The sequence below is a fragment of the Aphelocoma coerulescens genome, chromosome 1A (genome assembly GCF_041296385.1).
Source record: "Aphelocoma coerulescens isolate FSJ_1873_10779 chromosome 1A, UR_Acoe_1.0, whole genome shotgun sequence".
NCBI classification, from domain to species: Eukaryota; Metazoa; Chordata; class Aves; order Passeriformes; family Corvidae; genus Aphelocoma; species Aphelocoma coerulescens.
In genome coordinates, this window is record NC_091014.1 from 35,705,326 (window position 1) to 35,723,563 (window position 18,238).

Consider the following 18,238-nt stretch of genomic DNA (forward strand, 5'->3'; position numbering starts at 1 on the left):
CTTCAGTTGAAAATAAGCCAATTTTTAACACGTACCTGGCAAGAGCATGAAGCATATCCACTGTAAAGTGGCCTCATTTGATCAGATGCAAACTGCTAACCCACAATAACATGATTCAGTTCACTAACATAGCTTTCCCTTATCTGAGAAACGGATTCTCTTCCAGCTTAAGATGAGCAGACAAGCTCACACAGCAGTAACCTCAGGGATAGATGCTTGTTGTCAGCACATCTTCCATGAGAACAAGCTAGTTTTGTATTTGAGGCAGGATTAACAAAATACCTGCATATTCTTTTATCCTTGAGTCCTGGGGTTTAAAACATTTCCTAATGTTTCCTTTAAAATGTTTCCTTGAAGTTCACCTAATTTCCCTGTGAAGTGTGAAAAGCAGAAAATAAAAATACAGTATTTCCTTCTTCCTTGACCTAATTGGTCTATTAAACAGAGGCAAAACAACAGTGGAAGGAATAGTACTTAAAAAATAAAATCAAAGCATACTTAGATGCATTCCTAAAATTAACATGCATGTACATTAAGGGATCTCAAGCAGTCCCATAGTGAGTCTACAAGATATACAAACAGTATTTTCTGTACTCCTGTCAAACTTGATCAGCTATGAAGCTGAAACAGGAGTTCCACAAAACACGTCCATTTAACTTGACTGGAAGGAATATTGAACAAAATTAATTCCAGTAACATTTTTCTTCTTAAAGTATTTACTAAGATGTCACCCCAGAAAGTGTTTTAGGTGTTTTACAACAAGATCTGATTTAATGTCTTAGGCAGAAAACTGGGGAGGAGGGAAGTGCACCCTGAATTTTAAAGACATTGTCTTACACTGGTACATCTTCACGTCATTTTTGAAATGACAGGGTATACTGCATCAGGTATATGTTAAAAATCTTTTACTCTACACAGTTTCTTTCCTCTAAAGGAGAGGACTTCTTGTGATAATAGTGGCAGTGGAAGCCAGAAGCAGCACAGACTCACTCTGCAGAGTACTGTTCGATCACAGAGCAGGCAGCAGAACACCAGGAACTGTGCTGCAGTGCACACAAAAAAGCAGCTCTCCAACTTTAAATATGGTTTTAGTCACTGAAAACCAGCACAATATGATTTTTTTTAGTTGACGTAAGTATCCCACATAATTTCCACAGTCAAGACATCTAAATACTTGTTGAAATACCACTGATTGCCACCCCTCAGAAGAGAATCTTCTCCACCACAAAGCACTCTCACAAATGTTAAACCCTACATGCAAACACACGCTCTGATGCTTGAAACATTATCCCAGGTTATTCTCCTTCACTCAGAGTATCAGTTGTTGCCAAGGTGAGCCAACAGCATTGACCATGTCTCTGCTACTTCATTTCAGTAAGACCAGCCAATTTCCATTAGCAAAATTCTGATTTTATCGAGTTTTTGGATAACCTCCATTTCAGCACCTGACTCATAAGAACAACGATCACAGGCTGCAGTAAGGACTTTTTGCAGTAGATATTCAATATAGAAGGGGGGCTCTGAAGCAAGGAAGGGGCAACCAAGGATACCAATACACTAAAATAACCCTACCTGGACCAAACTCAGTATGTCTGTACAAGTTTATCACTGTTTGTAATATCCCAAGAGCTCCTCACATCGAAACAAAGCAGCTCCTTGGATAGTTTTTAAGTTGATTCCTTGCACTGGAACATGCTGTGGCATGTACTGCAGTGTGGCAGCACTGCCATCCAGTTCCTGAAACCCTAGATGAACTGAGCATCAGGGGAAATACAACAGCCTTTAAGTGCTCCCCAAAGCAATGCTGCATTGGTTTGGAGTGAGAAAAGAGTATCAGGACCCAGTGAACCTTCTATGCTGCAGTGCCTGGAGGATACAGCCCCCACACCCTCTCTGACAAATCCACCCACCTCTCAAGCCTCACATCCTAGTGCCCACAACTTCCTTCCTTCCACACTGCTGAGGACCTAAGGGCCCGATCAGCTCCCCACAGGTGCATGCAGAGGATGCAGAGCTCTCGAGAAAAAGCTAAAAGGAAGCCTGTAAAATTTGAGGGGGAAAAGCCTGGGGAAAAACAGCCCGGTACAAACCACTCATAGCTCACCACAGGGAATTCTTTGCCTTCCCAGCTTTCCCAGCACTTCCAGAGCTGACTTTTTCCAGTTGAAATCTGCTGCTGCAACTAGACTTGAAATTAAGGCTGCACAGTACCTGTTTATTATGACAGAGAAGGGTGGTATGGACTGTGGATATAATAAACCCAGCAGGGTTTATTATTCCCTGAAGGGGAAAGCCAGTAGGATGCACAAGGATAAACTGGCATTACTTACCTACTCACTTCTTTTCTGAGATCTTGTTTCATTTGTGGTTGTAGGGTACTTTTCTGGTTTGGATGGGTTGCTTTACCCTTTTCATTTCGTAGTTTGTTTTACAAGAGATCACCACCAAAAAACTTCAGCATGAAATTAACTTAGCAGGTCTGTGTTGTTGTACAGGAAAATTACTACTAGTCAGTCCTACTGGTGTTCACACGGTTGAATAAAGACTAGATCCTCTCACAGGAACAAAACACTGATTAAAACAATCAGATTACAGGAACACAAAATCAAAGAAAATAGACACGCATTTAAATGTTTCTTATTTTTATATTATGTATGAGTATTCTTATCCTATATACACAAGTTTTGGGACAGATAAATGGATATTTTATATCCTATATAAAGGCATACTTGTATATGTGACATAAATGCAACTTATATTGCTAAATATTTCATATCCAGTATTATTCCATATCTAAATCATAGAAAGCTATCAGCACACTGCTAGTTTAAAATAACAGTATTTACATTCACAGAAGTCTTCTGATAGCACAATGTACATAAAATGTTCTGCAGAGTAACTGAATGGAAATATTTTCTAGAAACAGAAGAGGGTGATGTTAGCATAACTGGCTTTGAACCAGGATTTAACTGTATCTGTAATTGCCTTTTACTCAATGCCACACTAAACTCCTACATTAGCTAAAGACGCACCTTCATTTCATTACTGCACTGGCCGTTTTTCTGTCTAGCTTGAAAGCTTTATTTCATCTATTCTTCATACTCAAGAACTGCTAAATTCAACACTGATTAACTATTTTGACCATTTAATATTTTTACAAGTCTAAATCAGGAAAGTTCCAGTGACTGGAATCCTGCTAAATTACTAGCTAAACTTAAGCACTATACAATGCAACATACTTCAGAGGGCAATAATTTACTTTAGGCACTGTAGAGCTTTTTTTATTTACATAATTGAAATACAATAAAGAAAAGCATCAGTGATAAGACTATTAACATATAAATCTCTTTGGTTTCATAATGAATATGAAAGAGGCTAAACAGAAATAGGAATGAACAAGAACTGTTAACAAATCAGTGTTCTAACTGACATTAAACCCATCACAGCAAAACCACCACCATTGTTTACTCTGAATAAAGACAAGTCCGCATGTTACAGCTCATGACACCACCTTTATGCAGAATGAAATGAGAAAATCTTTCCAGTTTCTGACACAGCCAGATTAGACCCTTTCTAAAGTTCCCTCATCTGTAAAAGCATCTGATATATTTTGACAACTGTCATCCATCCTATTTCTGTGATTTCTCTGCTACATGGATTCGTGACAGAAAGAAATATGACCATAGATTTTAGTAATGATGTATTTACTAAGAGTAAAGATTAAAAAGCTAGCTTCTCACAGCTGAAATACCTTGCGCTCATTTCAGCAACTATTTTCATGATGTCATATGTTTGTGATGAACTTCCCATTAGGGACGGGATTTACTAATCACAAGAAGGGCAGCAGTTCTGCAAGCGACCTCCACCTCCAATGAAAGGGAACCAGACTTCTTCCACACAGCAAACAGAACCTCCTCCTTTTTAATACACGGTGAACTGCTGTTCCTAGCAGGACAGCCAGCTATCCAACACGGCAGCAGCCAAGCCCAAATGTCCTGCCTCAGGACTTGACATGCTACCACGGAACTAACCTGTAAATCAAAGACATAATTCGACGGGCATACCTGAGAGTAAATGGTGTCCCAGCTTTTTTGTCTTTGACTCACAGGATGAAGACGGAGCAAGGAACACAACACCCACCCATGACAGAAGCCCTCTCTGAGGAAGGGGCAAAGTTACCTTCTTATTAGAATAAATAGATTGTTTATTCTTAAAAATGACCAGAAACCATCTCGCTTCCGACACCCCCGACCCGTATGGCGGGGTTCGGGGACCCGAGGCCATCCCGGGACCGCTGGCGGGACTCGGGGCAGCTCCTGCGGGCACTGCTCGCCGCCGAGGCGCAATCGCTGCCGGTTCGCCGGTGCCCACCGGGAGGGACGGGACAGGTCCAGCAGCGGCCCGGGGCAGAGCCACACGTAGGGAAGTTTCGCGAAGTCACTTCGGATCTACCTTCCCACCCCCCCCCGGCTCACGCCCCCCCGGCTGTAGAAGCCCGGCCCGGGGCAGCGCGGGCGGCAGCACCGCGGAGAAAAGTGAAGTTGCTGCGGAGGCGGCGGGGCCCGGCCCGGTGTGTCCCCCCCGGCCCAGCCCGGCCCGGCGCGGCTGCCGCCCCCCGCAGCCCCCGCTCCTGCCGCGGCGGCGGAGCAAGATGGAAGGCGCGGGGCCGCCCGCCCGCCCGTCCCACCGCGGGGCGGCTGCCGCCGTGCCCGGGCATGGGCTGCGGAGGGGGCACCCGGCGGCGCCGCAGACCCCGGCCCGCCCGCCTGCCTTCCCTCGCGGCGGGCGGCTGGCGCCCCCGGGGCTCCACGCTCACCTCGCTCCGGCTCGGCTTGCAGGCAGATGGGGATGTTCTTCTTCCAGCCCGGCATGGCTTCGCACTCCCCGCTCAGCGTTGCTGCGGCGGCGACGGGGGGCGGCTCATGGCAGGGTGAGGCGGCGGCGACCCGCGCTCAGGGGGAAGTCGGCGGCTCCGGCGGGCAGCGGCGGAGGGGCGGCGGCCGCGCGGTGGGAGGGAGAGAGAGAGGGCGGGGGATGGGAGGCGGCGGAGCTCCGCCAGCCGGGGGACGGGAGGGAGGCAGGCACGGAGGGAACGCGCGGGCTCGCCCCGGTTCAGCCGGAGACCGGAGTGGGTGGGCGGGGGGATTGTGGGAGGCAGAGGAGGCGCGGAGCGGTGCCTGGCCCCGGCCCTGGCGCGGCCGGCAGGTGGCCCGAGCCGGCGGCCGCACAATGGAGAGCGCGGGGCGGCCCCGCTCGGGCACGGCGGGACCAGGTGGGGCGGGCGGGCGCGCCGCCTCTCGCCCGCCAGGTGCGGGCCGGGCCGCGGAGCTGCCCCGCGGAGCTGCCCCGCGCCGCCGGCGAGCGGGGCGGGGGCTGCGGGCGCGGCTGTGGCACTCGTGTTCGCGGCCGCGGAGTGTGAAACTCCGCACTGGTGCAAGGGTCTGAGTTTCGGCCCCCGCGTGGCGACCGTCCCTCCCGTCCCTCGCCCCGCAGCACTGGCAGGGGCTCGTCCCTTTCCCTCCGCAATTCCTGACTGGCCAGTTTCTCTGCACCCAGGTGTGCGAAGGCTGGGCTGTAAGGAGTTAAAACAGAGGCAAGCTCTCACGAAGGGCACGGACAGCCCCCGATGAAATAAACCAGAATTTGCACCATAAAGAGTCCAGGACCCGGCTGTGACAGGTCAAATTTCTGTCAGTATCACAGGCAGTTCCTTACGACCGTTTGACTAAAAGGCCTTAAATATCACGACTAAAATCACTTCTGACACAGCCGTGTCCTAACAGGAGACTAATGCGGTGATGATTAAATATTCCTTTTATTTTTTACAAAAAAAAAAAAATTCTAAGTTGTAGGTTTGAATGTCATCTGAAAATAATGATAGTAATAAAGATGAAGCTTTTTAATTTTCTGAGGCACTTCTGGGGGTGCTCTCCTATAAGAGCTTCATCATGCCTAACAATTACGTTGTGATTATTTTTATATTGTATGTAACATCCTCATATTTATAGAAATTATGTCCTTTTATATAGTCAAACAACTACATGTGAACCCTTTATTCAGAGGAAAATTTGAAGGGTTTAATTTCTGTTGCAAATATCATGACAGTTTCCTGACACAGCATTCTTCTGTGTTGACTTTGTGCCAACATGTCAAACAGAATGTGTCTTGGTACTCATGAAAACCCGTTGTTTAAAATCCCATTGATGAAAGCTGCAGCTCCTGGCTTTTCCTTGATTGCACTTGGGCTGCAGTCCTGTCATCAGTAATGCTGCAGGATCACTGAGCAGTACTAGGGATCCAAACAGAGTAGGCATATCCTGGATTTCTGTTGAATTAGGAGTTTATGATGAAGAGTTCCTTTTGTTGACAACACTCTTGCAGCCTGTGAGAGGACAGGTGATGCCTCACCTGGAAGAAAATCCAGCAACATGCTGTGAACAAACCAAAAACATTTTACCAAGTTACAAGTGTCAGACTGGGTTTATGTCAGCTTTGAATCATGTGACTATTGATATTTTTGTTTTATTATCAGGGACAATAAATTCAGATTTCCTGCATATTTGAACCACAATCTTGTGTCTTTTCTTTTAGAAGATACATGTTTATGCTAATATTCTCCTTCCTGTCATAGTCCTTTTACTTAAATAGTGGGGGTTGGGGGCAGGGTATTATTGGTATTTCTAAAGAAAAATGTGAGTATGCATGTGAATTTCTAAGCATTATAAAATAAAGATTTCCAGCTAGGTTCTTTGCTCACAGGGAAAAGCTTCCACACAATGCCTTTGGGGTGTTCAGGCAGAGAAAACAGAGAGAGAAAACACTCTGCAGCTATTCAGCCCAGCAGGCACCAACACAAGGATCAGGTGCAGAAAACTGTCCCAAGAGTTCCCGAAGAATACACAGCCAGGAACAGGTTTAAAGGCAGTAAAGTGTATAGAAATATAGCTACTTTAAAAAGAAAATTACTTTGGCGTTTACCTCTGTCATTTCTTAAAAGACACCTGGACTTTCAAGTGCTATGGAATGAAATAAAACTTCAGATGATTGTGTGTCATCCATGCCCTAAATCTTACATACTACCTCTGATGTCCACCTTTTACTCCTAGTGTTTCCATTAGGAATGATAAAAATACAAACACTGAACCTTAACATTGTAGTTCTGATCCTCCAGTTGATTTTTTTTGCCAGCAGTGGAGTTCTGCAAAATTGCAGGTCAGAGGCATAAAGAAGTAGATCGCCCTATTCTTCAGTCCACAATAAGCCATTTTCTAGCTATTTTTTATAGTGTCATCACTTTGAATGTGAGTAAGAGTTCCTTAGGACTGAATATGGGATTTTTCAGGATCCTGCAGGAGTCATAAAATCCCAGCTGCTGGTTTGGATTTGCTCCAGAAATGTGTTTCAAAATGAGGGATAAGTCCTACTTTTTCTAAATATCACTGGCTTCTCAGGAACAAATATACTACATATTAAATAGTTGACAGTATTTGCATCATTAAATGGAATATGCATGCTTCTCTCTGTCTTATGGCACTACTTTACAAATATATCCTTTAAGGCAATGGCACTCAATAATTCCGTATTTCTTTGCTACAGGAGAAGCTTGCATGGGTGCCTGGCTCAAGTTAATTTAATTGCTTTCTCTTACTCACATGAGCTGTTTTACACTGAACAACTGCTTCTGCATATCCCAATGCTACTAATGAAAGAAAGCAGTCACCTGATTTAGATGTGCATTTTATGGTGAGTCTATCACACAGGTAGCTATAAACTTCCTGGCAGTTCTTTCCTGTCTATAGTTTTTTCCCCAGAGAATTTTAAATTAATCAAATCTTGATTTTCAAGGAAGCACCCTTTCTTCTTACTTGATACTGCAGCATGCAGGTCATCTGAAGCATGTACAATAACACCCTAGAATTAATCAAAAGCAAAAGAAGTATTATATTCCCAAGGAAAAGTTTTATTCTGTGAGCATTCTAAAGAAGAGATTTTTTTTTTTAATTTCCTGTTCTTATGCATTCCCTAAAAGCTAGGTAGGAGAAATACGCAGATGTTCAGGCAGAGGGTTCAGTTGTTGGAGGACTTACAATGTTTCTCAGTAACTGGAGATTTGCACCATGAATTACCTCTAAGTTAGGAGAGGTGCCTCAGCTTTCAGATCTTCTAAACTTTTATCTTTTTTTTTCCCTAAGTGACTGACATGTTTGCATACATGTTTTTGACTAAAAGGATCTTTAGAAGGTGTCAAGGAAAATCTCTCTGGCAAATAAAAGTCAAAAATTACCTAAAATAACTTTTATAATATTAACATATTGCAACTTCTACAGGTTTCTGGATCAGAACTTCCATATCATTCTGATAAAAAATACTTGAGCATACCACATTGTTGTTGATGGCTCTGTAGTATTTGGCTGTGTAGGTTCTGATTCTTTTAGGTGGACTGGTCACCAATGTGAGCCTGTGTTATTGTATTCTTACCAAGGGTTACATAAATGTGTGCGAGTCACATTAAAATGTGATGTGATTTCATTAAAAAACTGATACCAATCTTGCCAGAACTGAGCACTAGGCAGACCAGGGATGCACTCCATACAGCATCTTCCCTGCCCACTGCTCTTCTATTTTCTCTTTCTATATTTTCCTTTTATTAAAAAAGTGCCTTATCTTGAAAGCTATTGTCACATTGCTGAACATCAGGTCAAAAAGTTCACAGATGAGACATAAGGAGTATACCAACAACTGGTTATTTTTTAGACACAATTTTCAACTTTTCTTAAGAAAAAATAGTTGGACATCCTGCCACAGAGTGGTAGCCAGTCATTGTCAGCCTCAGTGGGGAATATCCACCTTAGGGCAGTGCAGGAGACATGGTCCCTTTGGCTTGCTCTGTTTATGGTCCCATGAATCTCTCACATCGGCATAGTGGGGGATTTCAGCAGAAGAGGAGGATGTCTGAGCCTACCTGTGGAAATGAGCCCATCAGGAAGTTAAAGCTCGAGTTACCTGGTCTGTCAGTTCCAAAAGGATTTAGGAATCAGACAAAACATGAGCACAATCAGTCTAAGAAAGTTGGCTACAGCCTTCAAATAAGAAAAGGGGAAGGTGGGAGTTTTATGGACTGTGTTTGTGTGTTTAGGAACCTGCAATCCACTTGCTGCCTGTGTTATGTACCTGTGTGACTTTGGGTTTAGCCATCTGATGTTTTAAGGAGGCAGGAAGATTTTCTCTATTTCCCGTAAAAGAAAACATTTTTAAGGTTTTATCTCAGATCCTTGAAGTACAGCAAACAAGCTCGGAGTTAGCAGAAGAGGATATGTAGATTCTTGGTCATGACAGCATCCTTGTGCCAAACACACACAAATCCCACAGACTTCTTGGGACTACCTACTTGCCTTCTCCTCTTTCTGTAACCTGCTCCAAGACAAAGAGACACCATTTCCCTGTGTGCTCAGGCTTTAAGCTCTGAAGAGATATACGCACCCAAAGTCAAAATTTTGGGGGTTGTGTGCTGCTAAAATAAAATACTCTAATTAGTGCTTATAACTGGTTTGTTTGCACAAAAATGAGTTGTGTAAATCAGCTGCAAAGTGCTACACAATTACCAATATAACGAAAAAAGAAAATTATGCAAATATTAAATACCCAGACTTATTGCTGCCTTTTTGTGCTGATATTGAATTATAAATAAAATAGAGCATTATCTAGAAAAACACTTAAAAAATTGAAAGTACTTAAAATTTTCATCTTTGCAAAAGATGTCTCAATAAGTAAGCAGTTAAAACATATAAGGAAAACATTCCAAAAGGAACTTAAAGGAACATTCAGAAAAGAACGTGATGGTTTTTGATGTTGCTTAAGCCCTAGCCAATATATCCATGTTGCCACTGTGCCCAAATTACTGACAATACTAAAACTCCTCTAATGACTCTCACATACTAATATCTGCAGGCATTCCCATTTCTGGTAGTGTTCTGCCACCCTCACAGTAAAAAAGATTATTCTAATACTTCAGCTAAATTTTCTGTATTTCAGTTTGTGTCTGTTTTCTCTTGGTCTTTGACTGAATACCACTGAGAAGAGTGTGGCTCCATCATCTTTACTTGCCCTAGTCAGGTGTATATACACACAGATGAAATCCCTCCCAGAGCCTTCTATTTTCCCGGCTGAACAGCCCCAACTCCCTTACCTTCCCCCTCCCTATGTCCGGTGCTCCAAGCCCATAATCACCTTCATGGCCCTCCCCTGGACCTGCTCCAGTCTGTCCATGGCTCCCTTGCACTGGGGAGCCCGGGACTGGATCCGGCACTCCAGGTGTGTCTCACCAGGATGGGCAGAGGGGAAGGATCACCCCCCTTGTCCGGCTGGCAGGGCTGTGCCTGATGCAGCCCAGGAGGCTGTTGGCCTTCCTGGCCACCAGGGCACATTGCTGCCTCCTGCTCAGCTTGGTGGCCATCAGCACCCACAGGCACTTTGCCACCAAGCTGCTTCCCAGCTGCTCAGACCCCAGAATAGAACTGTACATGGGGTTACTCCTCCCACATGCAAGACTTTGCATTCCCCTCTGCTGAACTTCATGAGATTCCTGTTTGCCCATTTCTCCAGCCTGTCAAGGTCCCTCTGAATGGAGCACAACCAGGTGGTGTATCCATCACTCCTCGCAGTATTGTGCCACCAGCAAACAGGCTGAGGGTGCACTCTGTCCCATCATGCAGGTTTAACATTAAAGATGTTAAACAGTACCGGTCCCAGTATCAGACCGTGGGGTGCCACCTATGGCTGACCTCCAGCTGGACTTGGTGGTGCTGACCACAACCCTCTGTACAGTCCTATTCAGGAGCACCAAGCTCCATGATACCCATCACTCAGAGCTTTGCCACTTGCCTGGAGGAAGGCTCCACAATTATACTTAATTTCTGTGGTCAGCATAGGCTTTCATTTTAATGCTAGGTTATCAACATGGTCAAACTGATTTTTACAGAAAGGAGATAAAGCCTGCATCGGAAAAGGAATGTAGTTTTGGGAACAACTCACGGTGTCAAAAGCTCAGGATCAGCCTGCAGAAAAGAATGGACTGTGAGGTACCCTGGGATGAGGATGGCTTAGGGAGAAGACTGAAGAAGACCTGGAGGAAACAAATCCAGGCCCTGTTAACTTCCATTCATGGTGTTTCTACTGCAGGCATTATGGACAATGATTTCTGATTTCATTGTGACTAATGGAATTGTTATTGTCAAGGAAACTGCCTGTAGTGAAATGGGATTTTGCTTCAGATTTGAGAACAGTTCACATATTTCCTTTTTCTCCCTCAGTCTTTCATGATCCAAGGCAGATTCCATAGAGAGACAGGGAAAATGAGAGAGAAAGCAGACAAATAACTGACAATCTTTCCTTAAAAAGGTAAGGATGACAGGTAACCTGTCTGGTAAACTTAGAAAGCTCTTTTTCCTGGTCTTCTTTTGCTGGTCCTCCCTGTTCTCAGCATGCTGCCTGGGTAGGGGCACAGGGCTTTAGAGGGTACCAGTCTTGCTTTCAGCTCTCCTGTGCTCCTTGTTCAGCAGCCTGTCAGGGTTAACCTTGGTGTCTCCAGAAGACATAGTACTAGAGAACAGTCCATGCAAAACAATCTCAGTTTGGCCCCTCAAATTCCCGAGGTACTTACACTTTCTTCATGCACCTTTCCTGCATATTTCATTTTGATGCTAGTCTGTGTTGAATTCTGATGGATGTATTTACTTACTTTTTCTGGCAAGCAACCTGCAGCCATGAATACTATTAATGACACTCAGCGCACTTTGGGAAGTCCATTATCAGAAAGCCAGCTGCTATTTCGGGCACATTAGTTATACCCATTATCCACACACAGGCCATATGATTGATTATCTCATGAATCCTCACTAGCCCAGGAATAATGACAGGCCAGTGCTGACCTAGTCATGAACCTAGAGCTATGAGGGGTAACCACCTCTATGGTGCAACTGTTTCCACTGCAGGGCAGAAGTGTCCCATTTCTGGTGGCCTAGGGCAAGCTCGTGAAATCTAGCTGCCTCCAGGGACGGAAGATCTGGAGACACTGCTTGTCACCCTTGTGCTCCACACTGATATGATCCTACCCCTCCTGAATCCCCCTGAAAACTGAAGAGTTAATCTGTTCGGGTTCCAGCATCTCACAGAACATCTGCCTGTTGTACAAACTCTTGGCAAACATAAAGGGAAGCTGGAATGAACAGCAGCAAGGTGGAAGGAAGGAAAACAACCAGTGTGCAGTCTCAAGAGTGCCTCAAGTAAGAGCTAAATTAAAACCATTGACATTTTATAGGGATAAAACAGATGGACTTAGTGTTACTCAATAACCTAAAAAATACCTGCAAGTTTTGAGATGCTATGGGCCCCACCATCCCTAGAGCCAAATCCTCATAACTGTAGGGTGAGGGAGGAATAGCCCCCAAAAGCAATGAGCAGAATCTGCACTGCGGGTGTGAAAGACTTGATGTTGTGCCAGAAGCAGATGAATTGGAACATGAAAGCACATGGCAATGTAGATGTGCTCCAACTGCCTTTGAAGACTGGGACTTCAGCTGCCTAGATGCATTTGCAATTTCCAAGTTTTACCCTAAATCTTAAAGAAAAGGCTTTTATTTTCTATCTGCTATGACAAACAGCCATAAAGCTGTGTGCCTATCAGAAAAATAGCTAGTGTGTGCCTATCAGAAAAATATTGGTCACGCTTTTTTCATTTTTTGAAATGTAGATTACATTTAGTCTTTTAAGGAAATTCAGTATCATTAATGCAAATTTATGTGAATAACTCTATTATCTCTGTCTCCTACAATACACAGAACATTGAGCTGATCAGAGGGAAGCTTTCTAAAGGTACTTGAGATAATGTAATGATCTTAAAGAATGTGTTTGTAAGCCTTGCACCAGAAAAGGAAGAAAACCTGCAATTATACTTTCCAGCAGGAAAAAACTGTTCCAGAAATTGTTTAAAACATTGAAAAAATATTAATATTAGACAGGCCTAATAAGTATTTTATCATGAATTTTCTACAAAGAGGACATAGTGTTTAGTATCAATTCCTAGTCCTATTCAATGCTAACAGCCCTGATCCAGAAGAGGATGCATATATGACAAACTGTAACTTCAATGATAGGGTTACTTCCACTAATGGAGTGAAAGGAGCTTTCCTGGATCAAGCAATCCAGCAGGTTCTGTGCAAATCAATACACACAGGGGCATGTATAGATTCATACTCTCACTTTAAAACGAATAGGGGAAGGTGTGGTATAGAATAAACTGATATGAAATATCTGTCTGTCTATTATGTATATTCTTCCTTTGGTAAGGAGTAGTTTCTTGATAATAAGCACAATGCAATTATAAATCTTTTTGTTCTCCATCAGCTATTACTACGTACCTTGCCTTAACTGTCCTGCATTAAGCAGTGGCACTTCAGAGCAAAAACTAGCAGCATGTTTCAACTTAATTGTAAAGTCTCAATACTACTAGGTAGTTGAGTAGTAAGGTTTTTTCAGACTTAGAAAGTTAAAAAAAAGGTTGCAAAAATATTTATTTCCTTTTTAAAACTAAGTAATTGCATCTTTTTATATCTGTACATTGTCCTGTTCCCTTATAAGTATATGCAAGTTGAATAAATATTTACAATAATCAGTTGGTACTCAGAATTTGAGTAGTTTATTTTTTAGTAAAATACCCATTAAGGTCCTGTGTATTGCTTATATAGGCAAAAGACTTGCATGCACTAATTTTGTTAAATTTGTTTGACTGATTTACTTGCTGATCAGACCACTCTAAAAAGGAATGTTAGATTTCTGCATCAGAATTAAGTCTCTTATTTTGACCAAGATAAGTAATCATCCATATGCACTCGGAAAGTACCTATTGTTGAATCCATGACATTTTACTTCCAGCACTCTTCAAATATACTAGAAATAATGATAGTAATAACAATTAATTGTGGTACATTTGTTAAGAGTTACATTTAAGGATCTTAAATGTCCTTTTCCTTAGCCCTGTCCTGGGCAATAAAATGTTCAGGTGTTAATATCAAGAATTTGTACATTCAATTATTCAATCCCCTTTACAATCATGCAAACATAATAAAGTTAACTGGACAGGAAAAAGTTGGACCATTGATTGCCCCTGTTATGATACGATTATTTTTAGCTTACTTTTTGATTATTAAATATGTCCTGGGAATACTAATTTTGGTACTTACCCTCTAGTCATCATCCCCCTTCCAAAAAAGAACTAAAATACATGTTGTACATACTTTATATTTTCTTTTATCTTACACATTTAGATGCCTCTTCATAATTAATAGCAATCAATATAGTAATTTCCATTTGTGTAGAGAATCCGAAGCAGCTCACAAACCACTGGTTTAGCTGTTTGTAGTTAATAAAAGTTTAAAATTCTGAATTTTACATTTAAGGCGAATAAATTGAACTGCCATTTTTTTCTTAAATGAAGGATGGGAAAACAAATTTAGAACTAAAAGCAGCTGTTGCCATGACACAGTCTAAATGTTTAGGGGGAAAATGCCATGAACATTAAAATAGCAGTGTGTTTTTGAGAATCGTGAACTGTTGGGGAACTAACTTGATCATTACTTTTAGTGGAGACTGAGTCCTGGAAGTTCCCTCTGCAAAAGAGCAGGAGAATGTTTCCCAGCCTGCTACTGAACAGAGCCTCCCATGCTGGAGACCTTATTAAGAGTTGGACTAGAAAATTAAGAAATGTGGGATAATGATAATTGAGTAACAGATGTCAGTCAGAGAAAATGGCACCTCTATGGCAGACAATGCAAACATGTCCCTTTTAACCTCCTCTTGTATAATATAATAAGCAGATTGATAGAAAATATTTTAATAAAAGACCCTAGGTAGTAAATTTCCCTGTGATACAGCCTGAGGTTAGAGTGATATTATGCTACTTGGGAAAGAGCTTTTTATTTTTAAGCCTGTTATTGCTTTGTTTCCTACAAGTTTCCTGTACAAAAATACCAGAACTTTCTCAAAGCCTTTGTAACAACAAAGACTGACTCAAAAAAAAAAAAAAAAAATCCTTTGATGCCCATTTGTGACCCACGGAACAGATAACAGACACCAAGACAGTGTGATGGCAAGGTCTCAACAGCAAAGTAAAGCACTTAAAACAACACACAAACAAGGGGATCTGCTGTCCCATAATGCAATAAAGTGTCTCATTATATAAATCTAATAGAACCAGCTTTGAAATTGCAGCTAACCTTTTGTGTAGATCAACAAATTATCTATTACAAGTAATTCAAATGCAATGTTCCAATCTACTCTACTGGCTTGAAATGGATATTTACACTGGATGTTTTCTATGGGATGATACCCCAGTTTAGCTTTACAAAAACCATAGCCTTTGAGGCCTTTGAAAGAAATCCAATATACACTTCCCCATACAAGTGTTCGTGGGGAAGGAAAGATTTAAGGGAGCATTTCTCCCAGCCTTTTACCCACCTCTGGCTTCCTTCTTAACCCCTATCCTGCAGGTCCCAGCAGGCAGGGGTCCAGGCTGGGGCACAGTGCTGCCACTCCTTATTCACCCCCTGAGGCTGCCAAAGCCTGTAGCAGGTGGGGTCATTGTTTTACACCCAGCTGTTATCTAAAGCTGGCCTGACAGATCTGGAATATCTTCGAAGACACCTCCCAGTGCTCATAGGTTGTACATGCCATTTACTTGGACAGCAGTCTTTTAATTCAAACTACATTGAGTGTAGATTTGTGCTTGTGTTCATGTAAGCACTCACATAAGCCATGACAGTGCCATGCTTTTCGCTTTAAAACACAAAATTCACAGGGGCAGCGACCATGCAGAGGATCCTGGTCTGCTTACATGTCACCTTCTTGTTTCTCCCAATCCAGCAAGACTCTCGATACTTCTTCAGGGTCTGAACAGGGATGACTTGAAGATCCCTCACACTTCCGAGGTCAAAAAAAAAAAAGCCTGAGTCAGTGGAAGTTACTGTTAACAGAGTGAAACAACAGTAATGCTCCTACTGTAGAAGGTCAAGCACTTCCATGTGATTGCTGGCTGTGCCTAGCCCCCACTGAACTGGGCACATGCTGAGGATACCAAACCTAGCCCAGGGATGCAAGGTAAGTGACCCACCCTGGAGCAGCTACCACCAGGACCAGATGACAGTGATTAGTAGCACAGACTTGTTTCACACAGGATCAAAACCTACAGGAAATTAATCACTGAGCACAAGGGAATTACTGTGTCCCCACTGCCTCTCTCCATCACACCGCTGCCAGTGATATTTGGACATCAGTTTTCAGTCCAACTCTTGCACAGCAGGTACTGTACAAAGACATTTATGGAGCATTTGTGGTCAGTGAGTAAATAACCACTTCTGAAATTTAAATATAGAATGTTCCAAAGGAACATGTTTAAAAACAGAGCACACAAGCTCACTATAAATTCTCAGCGGCTTTGCCAAGCTGAAGTGCTTGGATTTGCTTTACCCCAACTGAAACAGTGAATCTTTGAGGTACTGCTGTAGCAGCACTACTGACAACTGCTAATTCACACAGGAACTGTAATTGCATAGAAGGAAAAAAAGTAAAGGAGAAAAGCAAGCAAGTCAAGCATCAAAAAGGAAGTTCAGTATGGTAAGGGTTTGGAGCACCCCTTTTATTCCATCTTCTTTTCTACATGCATTTTTCTTTGTGGTAGTCTATACCAGTTGTGGATTTTGGTTTCAAATAAAAGGCAGCTGGCAAAAAGTAATTGCCTATTTAGTATATGTGTAATTCCAATTGTTCTCATACAATGACCATATTACTGGATTTGTTTCAAGATATGATGGATGACACTTGTTTTACTTTGCTCACACCAGTGGCCTCTCCTTTTAATATAGTGCACCAGGGTGGCAAGGAAGGCTTCTGCTCACCATATCCTGCCAGCAGTGCACTGGTTTCAGTGTGTGCTGCTCCCTTTGCAGGGAGACGAGTTTCCCTTTTCCTAAAGGCAATGAAGTTCTCACTGGAGAGGAGGCTTCAAGAGCACATCAGGAAAAAGGGTGCAGGGGAGACAGCAGGAACTAAGCCTGCAGACCCACCAAAACTTTGTGGGCTTGGGAAGCAGGACCCTAAGGGATCCAGGCCTTGGAGGTTACTAAAGCAAAGACTTTTTCTAGGGTCCAGAGGAGATTTTACAGGGTTCCTTACAGCCCAGGAGGTCTTTGCTGGACCAAAAACAGGCCTGAAGGAAAAATCTCACATTGCAAAAAGGTATTTCACAGGGAAACTATTTACAAACACCTGCACCGACATTATGTCTTAGCCAACAGCTTGCTATTTGAAAAAATGTTTACAGCTTCTGCTCAAACAAAACACTGCATTTAAAAGCTGAAGGCTATTTTTGTGTATTTGGATGTTTGCTTTCAAGAGAAGATGAAGACAGATTCATGTTGGACTTCTGACCACTTTGGGGTCCTATTAAACTGCAAAGGAAACTCAGGTACCCAGCAGTTCTGTAAAAAGTGGTCTAACTATTGAAATACATAATGAAATAAAATAAATTAGAAAATAAGATGCAAAACATCTTGGAAAACTGTTGTTACTGAAATTTTAGTTCTGAAAGTTTGATTTCCATACTGTAGTAAAGTTTCTTTTAGACTATTTCATTCCCATGTCAAACTTGCAAAGTCTGGTTTCTGAGAAAGAAAAACAACAAAGTTGTATTAAAGTTCTAATGAACAATGAGTTATAAACCCAAAGTGATTACAATTGTTTGTGGATAGGTATATAATGTCATTGAACAGCTTGAAGGCAATAATAATGATAATCTGCCTATGTCAGTGCATGAATATACAGGATTCTTTTCCACAGACTGCTGAAATACCAAGAGCACATAATCACACCGGAAAAAATAAATTTTTCTCGCATGCTCTCCATGAACTGTTGACATGCTTTCCTCCCTGCCAGAAAATGTTAGGGAGACAGAGCAAATATAGAACAGGCACTGGGAAATTATTTTGCATTTTGCAAAATGGCAGGAAAGATATTCCTTCTGCATTTTTTGAACAATAGGAAACATCCACTAGAAAATCTTGAAAATTATTAGTCAGTGCATTTCACAAATGTCAAAACAAGCATATTTTACATATTAGGCCTATTCTACAAATATAATTTAAATATATGGAAGATGGATAAATGAATACATTCCCTGTAACTCTATGCA

At 42.4% G+C, this 18,238-nt stretch overlaps 1 protein-coding gene across 1 annotated transcript in view; it reads right to left on the reverse strand.

Moving 5' to 3' along the window:
- Positions 1 to 4,992, reverse strand: part of GRIP1 (glutamate receptor interacting protein 1) — a 324,062-nt gene extending 319,070 nt beyond the window's left edge. Inside the window, exon 1 of the mRNA XM_068998674.1 lies at positions 4,817 to 4,992. Within this exon, the coding sequence (XP_068854775.1) occupies positions 4,817 to 4,871 (55 nt within the window). The 5' untranslated portion in view covers positions 4,872 to 4,992. The remainder of the gene's footprint in view (positions 1 to 4,816) is intronic.
- Between the last annotated feature and the right edge of the window lie 13,246 nt (positions 4,993 to 18,238).